We start from the raw sequence: 10,739 nt of genomic DNA, 5'->3' as shown, positions 1-10,739 counted from the left end.
TTTTTCGGGTTGAGCTTTGTTCTGCCAGCCTACGTCACGCACTGACCCAGAAGGGGAACTGGAATTTGTGATGGGCTCAGGACAGGCGCTGTCACTTCTCGGGCAGGCTGCTGATTTTTGGCACGAGCCAAACGTAAGAGCTGACTGTTCCTCGTGCCTCTGCCCCTCCCTGGGGAAATGCAGATTTTTCCCCGGTGACTGACAACAAAATGGCTCATTTGGTTCCTGGATTACTTGGGTTCACCTTATCAAACAGCTGTTGGGGGTTTTTCCTGTGCTTCAACATCACTAATTTAATTAATTGGGATTTGCACAAACGATACCGAGGAGGAACAGTCAAGCTCTCAGCGCTCCGTTACTATCACATGCTAAAGCCTCCTTCTGTGCAGACTTTTTTTTTTTTAACCAAAAAATGGACGTTTCTCAAGAAAAGCCTGCCCCCTACTCCGCCAGGGACTGTCCCCAGCTCAGCAAGGGACACCCCCAGGGGCCTGGCCCCAAGAAACCTCACAACCTGCGTGCTGCCCCTGGGTCCTGCGTGCTCTTGGGGTCCTGTGCACCCCAAAAAAACAAGCACCCTGGTCCCTGTGAACCCCACTGCGCCCTGGTTCCTGTGTGCCACGCTCCCCCCGCACCCCAACACAGCGTGCGCCCCAACGCAGCGTGCACCCTGATAATCCCTGCACCCTGGTCTCTGCGCACCCCAGTTCCCGTGCACCTGATGCATCGTGCACCCCGTTCCCTACGCATCCTAGGTACCCGTGGATCCCAATTCCTGGGTACCCCAATACACCGTGCGCTCCGGTCCCTGTGCACCCTGATGCCCCACGCACCCCAAGGACACCACACAGCACAGGTGTGTGCCCCAGCACCCTGTGCACCCCAGTAATTCTTGCACCCCATTCCCATGCATCCCAGATCCCCCTGTACCTGCATCCCCTGTGTACCCCAATATATCACACACCCCAATACACTGCACACCCCAACCCCGTGCACCCTGCTTCCTGTGCACCCCCATACGCTGCAGCCCCCTGCACCCCGCATCTGCCACGCACCCCGATAAACCATGCCCCCCATCCCCATACAACTCCCAGCCCAGTATGCCATGCACCCCAATAAACCACGCACCCCATTCCTGCACCCTGATACACTGCACCCCGACACTGCGTGCCCCAGCCCTGTGCACCCTGCTTCCCGTGCACCCTGATATACCACGCACCCCCATGCACCCTGGTGCCCTGCACACCCTGATAATCGTGGACCCCATTGCCATGCACCCCCATTCCCTGTGCACCCCAATAAGCTGTGCACCCCATTCCCAAGCACCCTTGTGCCCTGTGTACCCTGATAACCATGGACCCCATTCCCATACACCCCCATCCCCTGTGCACCCCGATAAATTGCACATCCCATTCCCGTGCACACTTGTGCCCTGTGCACCCTGATAATCGTGGACCCCATTCCCATGCACCCCCATTCCCTGTGCACCCCAATAAACCATGCACCCCATTCCCATGCACCCTGGTGCCCTGCACACCCTGATAATCATGGACCCCATTCCCATGCACCCCCAACTCCTGTGCACCCCGATAAACCGTGCGCCCCATTCCCGTGCACCCTGGTGCTCTGCATACCTTGATAATCGTGGACCCCATGCACCCCCATCCCCCGTGCACCCCGATAAACCGCACACCCCATTCCCATGCACCCTTGTGCCCTGTGCACCCCGATATATCATGGATCCCATTCCCATGCACCCCCATCCCCTGTGCACCCCCAATAAACTGCGCACCCCATTCCCATGCACCCTGGTGCTCTGCATACCTTGATAATCGTGGACCCCATGCACCCCCATCCCCTGTGCACCCCGAAAAATTGTGCATCCCATCCCCATGCACCCTGGTGCCCTGTGCACCCTGATAGTCGTGGACCCCATTGCCATGCACCCCCATTCCCTGTGCACCCCAATGAGCTGTGCACCCCATTCCCAAGCACCCTTGTGCCTTGTGCACCCCGATAAACTGCGCACCCCATTCCTATGCACCCTTGTGCCCTGTGCACCCCGATACACCGTGGACCCCGTTCCCATGCATTCCCAACCCCCGTGCACCCCAATAAACCGCGCACCCCATTCCCATGCACCCTGGTGCTCTGCACACCCTGATAATCGTGGACCCCGTACCCACACACCCTCGTGCCCTGTGCACCCCGCTACATCACGGACCCCATTCCCATGCACCCCTGTCCCCTGTGCACCCCCAATAAACCTCGCACCCCATTCGCATGCACCCTGGTGCCCTGCACACCCTGATAATCGTGGACCCCATTCCCATGCACCCCCATCCCCTGTGCGCCCCAACAAACCGCGCACCCCATTCCCGTGCCCCCCCGCCCCGTCGCACCCCCCGTTTCCCGCCCCCCCCCCCCCCCCCCGCACAGGTGCTGCAGCCCCGGCCCCTCCCGGGGGCGGCTCCCGGGGGCGCGCCCGGCGCATGCCCGGCGCCTGCCGTTAAATGCCGCCGGGCGGGGGGCTCCGGTACTGCCGCCCCCCCCCCCGGTACCGCCGCCCCCATGGCCACCGAGAGCGAGCCCGGGCGGCGCCGCCGCTGCTGCACGCAGGATGCGCTGGGTGAGCGGTGCTGGGTCCCCCCCCCCCCACACACCCCTTACCCCCCTGTGGGGTCCTCACCCTGCCGTAGGGTCCCCCATTACCCCCTTACGATGTCCTCACCCCATTGTGGGATCCCCCCCTTACACCCTCCTTGTGGGTGTCCCATCCTCACCCCACTCCAGGATCCCCCTTAGCCCCTTGTGGGGTCCTTGCCCCGCTGTGGGATCCCCCCTTGCTCCCTTGTGGGGGGGGTCCTGTCCTCACCCTGCTCCGGGATCCCTCCTTGTGGGGTCCTCACCCCATTGCAGGATCTCCCCTTACCTCCCTGTGGGTGTCCTATTCTCGCTCTGCTCCAGGATCCCCCCTTACACCCTTGTGGGGTCCTTGCCCCACTGCGGGATCTCCCCTTACCCCTCTGTGGGGGTCCCCACTTACCCCCTTATGAGATCCTCACCCCACTCTGGGATCCCGCCTTACACCCCCCCCTTCGTGGTCCTTGTCTCACCCCACTGCAGGATCCCCCCCTTACTCCCTTGTGGGATCTTCACCCCACTGCAGGATCCCCCTTTATACTCTCCTTGTGGGTGTCCCATCCTCACTCTGCTCTGGGATCCCCCCCCCTTATCCCCTTGTGGGGTCCTTGCCCCACTGCAGGATCTCCCCTAACCCCCCTGTGGGGGTCCCTCTTTACTCCGTTTTGGGGTCTTCGCCCCCCTCAGGGATTCCCCCCTTGCCCCCCTACTGGGGTCCCATCCTCACCCCACTGCGGGACCTCCCCTTACCCCCCTGTGGGGTCCTGTCCTCACCCCACTCTGGGATTCCCCCTTACCTCCCTGTGGGGGTCCCATCCTTGCCCCTCTGTGGCTTCCCCCCCACCCCCACCCCATGGGGCTTGGAGGCCTCCAGTCCAGCACCCCGGGCTTCCCACGCTGCAGCCCCCATCAGGATGCAGCCCCGGTGTGACTCCGACCCCATTCCCTCCCCCAAGACGTCCCCAAGCCCCCCGAGCCCCGTGCTGACGGTGACGCCCTGCGCCGGGGCTCCCTCTGCGACCACCGCTGCGCTGCCATCAACAACGTGCAGGGGGACCTGGGCGACCTGGGCTACCACCAGCATCGTCCCCGCGGCCACGCAGGTAGGGCTGTGCTGGGTTTTGGGGTGCTGCGGGGGGGGGTGTCCTGCACCCCCTGACGCCCCCGCCTCCCCCGCAGCCGTGTCCCCGCCGCCCTGCTGCCAGCAGCACTCGGAGGAGGTCTGCGAGAGCTGCGTGGTGAAAACCACCCTGACGGCCGAGAACGTGGTGGAGGCCAACAAGCTCTCCAACAACTACAAGGTGGGCGCCCGTCCTGGGGGTGGGGGGCACCCATGGGTGCCCCCGTATGGCTGCGCGGGGCTTTCCTTACCCCCCCCCCCCCCCCCCAAAATCCCCTCTCTGCAGTTTGGCTTCAAGAAGTGGAAGAGCCACGTGACGGCGCGGCCCTGGGAGGACCGCTCGGAGATCGTCAAGGAGCTCTACTCCGACCTCAACGTCATCCGGGGCTCCGGAGGTGGGTGGCCTCGGGGTGTCCCCTTGGCAGCACGGATTTGGGATGGAGGAGCTGGTGCAGGTGACAGTGGTCCCATCCGGCTTGTCCCCCCCGCCCCCCCTGCAGGGTCCACGGTGACGTTTGGGAACATCCTCTACCTGCTGCTCTTCGGCTGGTGGCTCTCGCTGCTCTACGTCCTCGTGGCCGCTCTGATGTTTGTCACCGTCGTGGGGGCTCCCTATGGTGAGTCCCGAATCGGGGACCCCCACGGGAAGGATTTGGGGAGCCACGAGTGTCTGATGTGGCTGAAATCCCCAGCGGGCTGAACCTCTGGGCCCCATGCTGTGGGGTGGCCCCGTGGCTGGGGGAGGACACGTGTCCCCAGCAGAGCTGACACTTGTGTCCCCACAGGGCGGCTCTGCTGGGACCTGGCCGGGTATTTCCTCTGGCCCTTTGGCAAAGTGATCCAGAAAGCAGAGGTAACGGCATGCCCCGCATTTGGGGCCTGATTGGGGTGGCCACGGTGCCCCAAACTGGACCCTGACTTCCCTTCCCGATCTACCCAGGCCCCCAAATCCCGCCGGGCGCTGGGTGCCTGCGAGGCCGCCACGGAGGCGAGTAGCACGGGGGAGAGCTCAGCCCTGCTCGGTGGCCCCGTGCCCCGCCGCTGGCGCCCACGCTGCTGGGCTGACGAAGGATACTGGGTGAGCCCCATGTTGGCCCCGATAACACCCCCCTCCTGGGCTAGGGGACACCGGGGGTCCCCGTTGTGGCAGGGATGGCACCCACGGGTGGCCTCCGCTGCCCTGGGGTGGGTGCTTTGGTGGCAGACCCTAAATGCATGTCCCAGCAGCGTGCCGGCACCGTGGCGTGGCTGTGCTTGGGGTACCCCATGCTGGCGCTGGCACACGGGCTGGTGTGTGTCGCCGCCTGGCTCCTCGTCTTCCTCATCCCCGTGGCCAAGCTGAGCGCCCGCACGGCTGCCCGTGTCCTGCTGCTGCCCCCGGAGCGGGTGCACGTCCGGCGCCTGAGGATGGTGGGTGCCATTTGGGATGGGTTTTGGGGTGGGGAGGGACGCCCGGAGCGGTGTCACCGACCTGTCCCTCTGCAGACGGAGGTGCCGCTGGATGCGGAGGTGATCCTGTGCTGCTACCGTGCTGTCAACCCCTACTATTACAAATACACCGTGGATGGCATCAATGTCTTCGCTGTCAGTATCCTTTCCTGTCCCGGGGTGGGGGGGTGACCCCAAATCCCACCCCAGCTGGGCCGTGTCCTTGACCGAGCACCCCAGACCTGCTGCCGCTGGTGCTGGTGACGCTGGTGCTGGGCTACGTGGACAGCCACAACCTCCTGACGAGCTCTCCCGTCAAGTTCACGCTGGCGCTGCTCTCCATCATGCCCCTCTCCTACTACATCGGGATGGCCATCGCCAGGTGCGTGGGGACACGGGGACGTCCCCCGTAAGGTGGGGACACCCCACGGCCCCTCTGACGTCCTCCTTCCCCCCTCCAGCATCTCGGCCCAGAGCAACTTTGCGGTGGGAGCGGTGGTGAACGCCACGTTCGGCTCCATCACGGAGCTCACCTTCTACATCACGGCCCTCATCAAGGGCTCGCGCGAGGGCAACCGCTGCTATGCCGAGATCGTCAAGTCGGCGCTGACGGGGACGCTGGTGGGCTGCGTCCTCTTCGTCCCGGTGAGGCCCGCGAGCGCCCGGTCCCTGCCATGCCTGGCAGCTGGGTGGGCTGAGCGCTGATGGATTTTTTTGGGGGGGGTGGGGGGTTTCTTCCATCCCGAAGGGTTTGTGCATGGTGATAGGAGGCATCCGGCACCAGGAGCAGCGCTTCAACAGCCGCTCGGCGGGCGTCAGCTCGGCCTTGCTCTTCCTCTCCGTTGGAGGTGAGCTGGGGACAGGGCTGTCCCCAGGGTCGGTGGGGTGCCACCGGTGTGGGTGCCCACCCCGTGTTCCTCTGTCCCCGCAGGCGTCTTTGCCCCGACGCTCTTCTCCAAGGTGTATGGGAAGCTGGTGTGCGGTGAGTGCCACAACGTCACCCAGAACCCGCTGGGCCACTACCTCTGCCACAACTGTCACTTTGACCTGGTGAGCAGGGCCACCAACATGGGGGGGACACGCTCTGAACCCACCCGGCTCCAGCTTGGGAGCCGGGCAGTGGCAGCGGGGCTGTCCTGAGCCCCGTGTCCTCACTGATGTTCTTCATCTGCAGATGGAGAACAACGGCACCCTCTACTACAGCCACGTCCAGTGAGTAGGGCCGGGGGGGACAGGTCTGTCCTCGCTGGGGTGGCACCTCCTGGTTGGGCTGTGGCTCCTCTCCTGGAGCTGCCCCGCATGCCTCCTGGGGCTGGTGTCCCTCTGTGCCACCCCAGAGGGGTCTGATCCTGCACCGCATCCCCAGCTGGTGCAGGGATGCCCCAGGGTCTCTGAGCCAGACCCCGGTGGTGCTGAGCACCCTCGTCCCGCAGGCCCCTGGTGTACACCGTGTCCCTCCTGCTCCCCGCCGCGTACCTCATCGGCCTCTTCTTCACCCTGAAAACTCACTCGCACATCTATGACATCCACATCAGCGACTGTCACAGTGAGTGTCCCCAAACAAACCACACGATACCCAGCCTCGTGGATGGCTGTCCAACCACCCCAGGGTGTCCAACCCAGTCTCTTCTCTTCCCCCAGTGCCCGGCCACCACCACAGCGCCGTGGTCCACTGGTCCCGCTGGCGGGCCCTGGTCATCCTCCTGCTCTCCACCCTCTGCATGTCGGCCTGTGCCGACCTGGCCACGGAGCACATCAGCCCCATCCTCACCAACTCCACCATCTCCCAGGTGAGCATGGGGATGGTGATGAGCCTTGTTTGGGTGGCTCTGGGGACTGTAGATGTGTCTTCCAGGGATGGGAACCAGCCCTGGCTGCACCATGAGCCCCAAAATCTGTGGGGGGAAAGATGCTGAGATGCTTCATGCACTGGGGAGACGTGACTGCTCAGGGCTTGGATACGGTCAGGATCAGACCATGCGCTGACACCTCCGCTTCCCTGCAGTACTTCATCGGTGTCACCGTGCTGGCGATGGTGCCTGAGCTGCCGGAGATAGTCAATGGCATCCAGTTTGCCCTGCAGAACAACCTGAGCTTGAGGTGAGCACGTGGATTTTGGGGTGTCCTCTTCCAGTGCAGCCCCCGTGCCCCATCCCAGGCCCGTAGCACTGCCAGCGATGGGCTGCCCTGCTCCATGGTGCCAGCAGGGTGGATGCCTGCAGGTATGGGCTCTAAAGTGGGTTTAAAACCACGAGGAATGGAGCAGAACCTGGTTCTGGACCCACAATTTGGTTTCCTGGGGTTGGCTTTGTCCTCACCCCAAGCTGAGCTCCCGGGGGCTGCCAGAGACCTGGTGCTCAACCCCTTTAACCCCTCTGTCCTCCCAGCATCGAGATCGGGAACTGCATCGCCGTCCAGGTCTGCATGCTCCAGATCCCCATCCTGGTGCTCTTCACCATCTTCTATGTGAGTAGCCCCGGGTGTCCTCCCCTGGTGGGGCTGGGGACGCAGCACCCCATGGCAGCTGTCCCCTCCATCCCCCCAGTGAATGGGAAGTGGGTTCAGATGTCTCCTACCTCAGCTGATGCTGTCCCCAGCCCTGGGGACTTGTGGTGGAGGGGACGCAAAGGGCGACACACAAACTGGTGTGGGGCTGTGCTGGTTGGCCATAAACACAAACACCAAAAAAAAAAAATCCTCTCCGCTTCGCAGCCGACCAACTTCACGCTCGTCTTCAGCGACCTGCACGTCTACGCCAGCATGTTCAGCGTGGTGCTCATGAACTACATCTTCATGGATGGCAAATGCGACTACTTCCAAGGTAACACTAGGCTGCTGTGGGCCTTGATGCACCCACCTTCCCTGTGACAATGGGGTGGGGGGCTTCTAGAGCCACCTCTGGGGTCACCGCTTGTGGCTGCTCCAAGCCCAGGGTGGCGGTGACTTAACCAGGACTTTAAAAGGCCACACAAATCCCTTACAGCGTGCGCCAGAAGGCCTTAAACCACCCCAAAAGGCCTTAAAAGCAAGATCCCTCCCTGCTGCAGGCAGTGACAACCCCCCCCATCCTGCTCTGTCTCCCTAGGCACGGTGCTGGTGATGGTCTACTTCATCCTCCTGGCCGTGTATTTCTTCGCCCCATCGCCCAGCGGCTGCTGAGGCCTGGACATGGCTGCCTCCACGTTGGGCCGGCGCCCGCCGGGGCGTTATCCGGCGTCTCAGGGACTTGGTCGGGCTGGATTGGGGTTTTGGAGGCGTTGTTTGAAGCCGAAGCTCCTGCTGCTGTCTTTTTTTTTTTCCCCACCCTGTGGGGTACAAATGGAGTTGCAGTGGTGGGGAAGGTGGTGGCAACGGGATCACTCCTGAAACTCCCAAACGGAGGAGCCTGAAGGCCCGAACACTTCACAGAAGCATTCCTGGCTTGCGTCTACATGGCTGGGAGGAAAATTGTCCTCAGTGGGAGGGTCTGGAAGGACATTCCTGGGTGGTCTCGAGGATGGACCCTCCCCAGGATGTGTTGCACTGGGAGAAGGTGCCTGAGAAGAGCCTCTTGCCCTTTGGGCCGGGGTGATCCCGGCTTCCCCGTGGCCTGGGGGATCACGCAGGGCTCCTTGATGGTACCAGAAACACACCAAATGGTTTTTTTCAGCTGTTTTGTCATTAAAGCAGTTTTGTACGAATCAGAAACAAGCTCCTCGCTCCTTAATGAGCTGTCGGTCACCTGTCTGGACCCCTCCGTGCCCACCAACGAGGTTAGTGGTGCTCTTGGGGTGATGGCAGCTTGGTGCCCACCAAGGCTGCCCCCAGGACCCCTGGGGTCGGGGGGGATCAAGATCCTGCTCATCCATCGCCTGTCATGGTGATCATCCACTGTGTGGTGGGTGAGGAGCCACCAGGACATCCTGATGGCTGCGTGACCGTCCTGGGTCCTTGCTCGGAGGCTTTAAAATCGGTCAGGGCCACTCCAGGCTCTGAGCTGCTTCACCTTGGTGCCACGTGGGGGTGGGAAGTGGCGGCACTGTGATGGGGTCTCCTACCTATGAAGGGGAACGCCAGCAGCTGAGGTGAGAGGTACAAAGCAGGTAACTTGGGCAGATTGATAATCAGAGCTTGGAAGTGGGGGAAAAACCCACCGCCCAAATGCTCCTTCTTCCCTCTCAGCCCCTCGTAGCTCCCCAGGGACGTACGTACTCTGCACGAGAAGCAGGAGGGGAGCGGTGCTTGCTGCACGCAACGTGTGCAGGACTCAAAGGTCCTGCAGCAAAAGGAGAAAAGGGGCCAGAAGCAGACTGAAGGGGGGGGACAGGCAGCGAGCAGCAGCCCAGGGTCCCTCTGCTCTGCTCCTTTGTGGTTGGGGATGCTGCTCTGAGCTCTTCCTTTTCCCGGTGTAGCATCAGTGTGGACGATCCTGCTGTCTTGCAAGACAATGTGATGTTTGGGAAGGTTCCTGCGTGAGTATAGAGTTGGCTGGTGGCAGCAGAGGGACTTGAGCATGGGGTAGTGTATGGGACTTCAAAAAGGAGAAGTGGGATGGGAGGGCAGAAGCTGACAGCAGTGGGTAGATTCTCCTGTGTCTCATCTGAGACCGACCTGAATGTGTGCCCCTGGCTGAGCAGTGAGTGTGGGGTGCTGTGGGGATGCCCCAAAGACCTCACCTCTCCCTGAGCTGCTCTGCCAGGTGCTGGCAGCAGAGGGAAGCCATGGGGTGACGGCAGCAGGGCTGGCTGGTGAACCCGCTTCTGACACCGCTTTTTGTCTAGGTGCATCCTGTCCCCGTCCCAGGAAGCCTCGGGGTGCTCTCACCTCCTCTTCTCCCACCAGTTCCAGCAGAGGAGCTGAATCCCTTCCTTCTCTCTCAGGTCCTGCTCTGGCAGAGGCAGGATCGCTCTGCTTGTTGCTTGTAAGTACGGTGTAGGGCGAAGGGAATCCCTCTGCAGAGGGAGCAGTGTGTTCTTGGGCACAGCCTGGGCTGGAGGTGCAGGCAGCTGGAGGTAAAAGCCTGGAGCTATTCCTCCTTTCAAGCCCTGTCCCCAGCACGAAGCCTTTGCACGAAGCTCCTGCGGTGCCCCAGCAGCCTCTGCTGGAGTGGAAGCTCTTGGAGGGGATGGCCCAGCCCTGACTGTGTCAAGGGCAGTGTTGTGAGTTTGCTAGGCAGGACCCGGGTTAGTCACCCCTGATTTGGAGCAAGTGTTATGTGATGCTGTCACACTGGAGCTGGGCTCAGGCTGGACACATCCTGGGCTGCCATCCTGACACCTCTCTCCTTCCCTGCGCTGCCACAGCAGGCACCAGTGGCGTTCTGGTCCCTGCAGCCCGATGTCCGTGATTGCCCCGGAGCACAGAGGACAAGGAGTCAGCTTGAGCAGAGAGCCAGGCTGGGGTGACTTTAATAATCCTCTGTGAAGATGGAATCCTTCTTTAAGGTAGGGAAGGGAAAAACCAGGAGCTGTGTAATCAGGCCGGTTCAGTAAATCAGCCCCAGTTCACCTGCAGGCTACAGGACAAAGGTTCAGTGCAGGCATCCAGTTCCGGGGGCCGAAAGCCCCTG

At 62.3% G+C, this 10,739-nt stretch overlaps 1 protein-coding gene across 2 annotated transcripts; it reads left to right on the top strand.

Moving 5' to 3' along the window:
* The first annotated feature begins 2,538 nt into the window (after window positions 1–2,538).
* LOC121064217 (putative cation exchanger C521.04c) lies at window positions 2,539–8,878 on the top strand. Of its 2 annotated transcripts, none has more exons than XM_040545556.1 (20): window positions 2,539–2,629; window positions 3,600–3,746; window positions 3,823–3,944; window positions 4,050–4,158; window positions 4,264–4,380; window positions 4,549–4,616; window positions 4,704–4,841; window positions 4,991–5,173; window positions 5,249–5,351; window positions 5,432–5,573; window positions 5,653–5,836; window positions 5,940–6,039; window positions 6,123–6,241; window positions 6,366–6,403; window positions 6,625–6,737; window positions 6,833–6,981; window positions 7,197–7,291; window positions 7,579–7,657; window positions 7,904–8,012; window positions 8,277–8,878. In XM_040545556.1, the coding sequence occupies exons 1-20, from the start codon at window positions 2,572–2,574 to the stop codon at window positions 8,348–8,350; spliced, it is 2,247 nt and encodes a 748-aa protein (XP_040401490.1). In that variant the 5' UTR covers window positions 2,539–2,571; the 3' UTR covers window positions 8,351–8,878. The 2 variants fall into 2 exon arrangements, with proteins under 2 accessions (XP_040401490.1, XP_040401489.1); XM_040545555.1 differs by having other exon boundaries at window positions 4,988–5,173.
* Window positions 8,879–10,739: the final 1,861 nt, after the last annotated feature.

Source organism: Cygnus olor, chromosome 1 (assembly GCF_009769625.2).
Source record: "Cygnus olor isolate bCygOlo1 chromosome 1, bCygOlo1.pri.v2, whole genome shotgun sequence".
Classification (NCBI taxonomy): Eukaryota; Metazoa; Chordata; class Aves; order Anseriformes; family Anatidae; genus Cygnus; species Cygnus olor.
Note: the sequence above shows the minus strand (reverse complement) of the source record. Positions and strands in the feature narration are given on the sequence as shown.

Bases quoted from the DNA above. Each gene is read 5' to 3' on its own strand.
- LOC121064217 (XM_040545555.1), top strand. From the start codon at position 2,572: ATGGCCACCGAGAGCGAGCCCGGGCGGCGCCGCCGCTGCTGCACGCAG. The intron at 3,945-4,049 runs GTGGGCGCCCGT...CCCTCTCTGCAG, and splicing joins AGCTCTCCAACAACTACAAG to TTTGGCTTCAAGAAGTGGAA. The intron at 4,381-4,548 runs GTGAGTCCCGAA...GTGTCCCCACAG, and splicing joins CGTCGTGGGGGCTCCCTATG to GGCGGCTCTGCTGGGACCTG.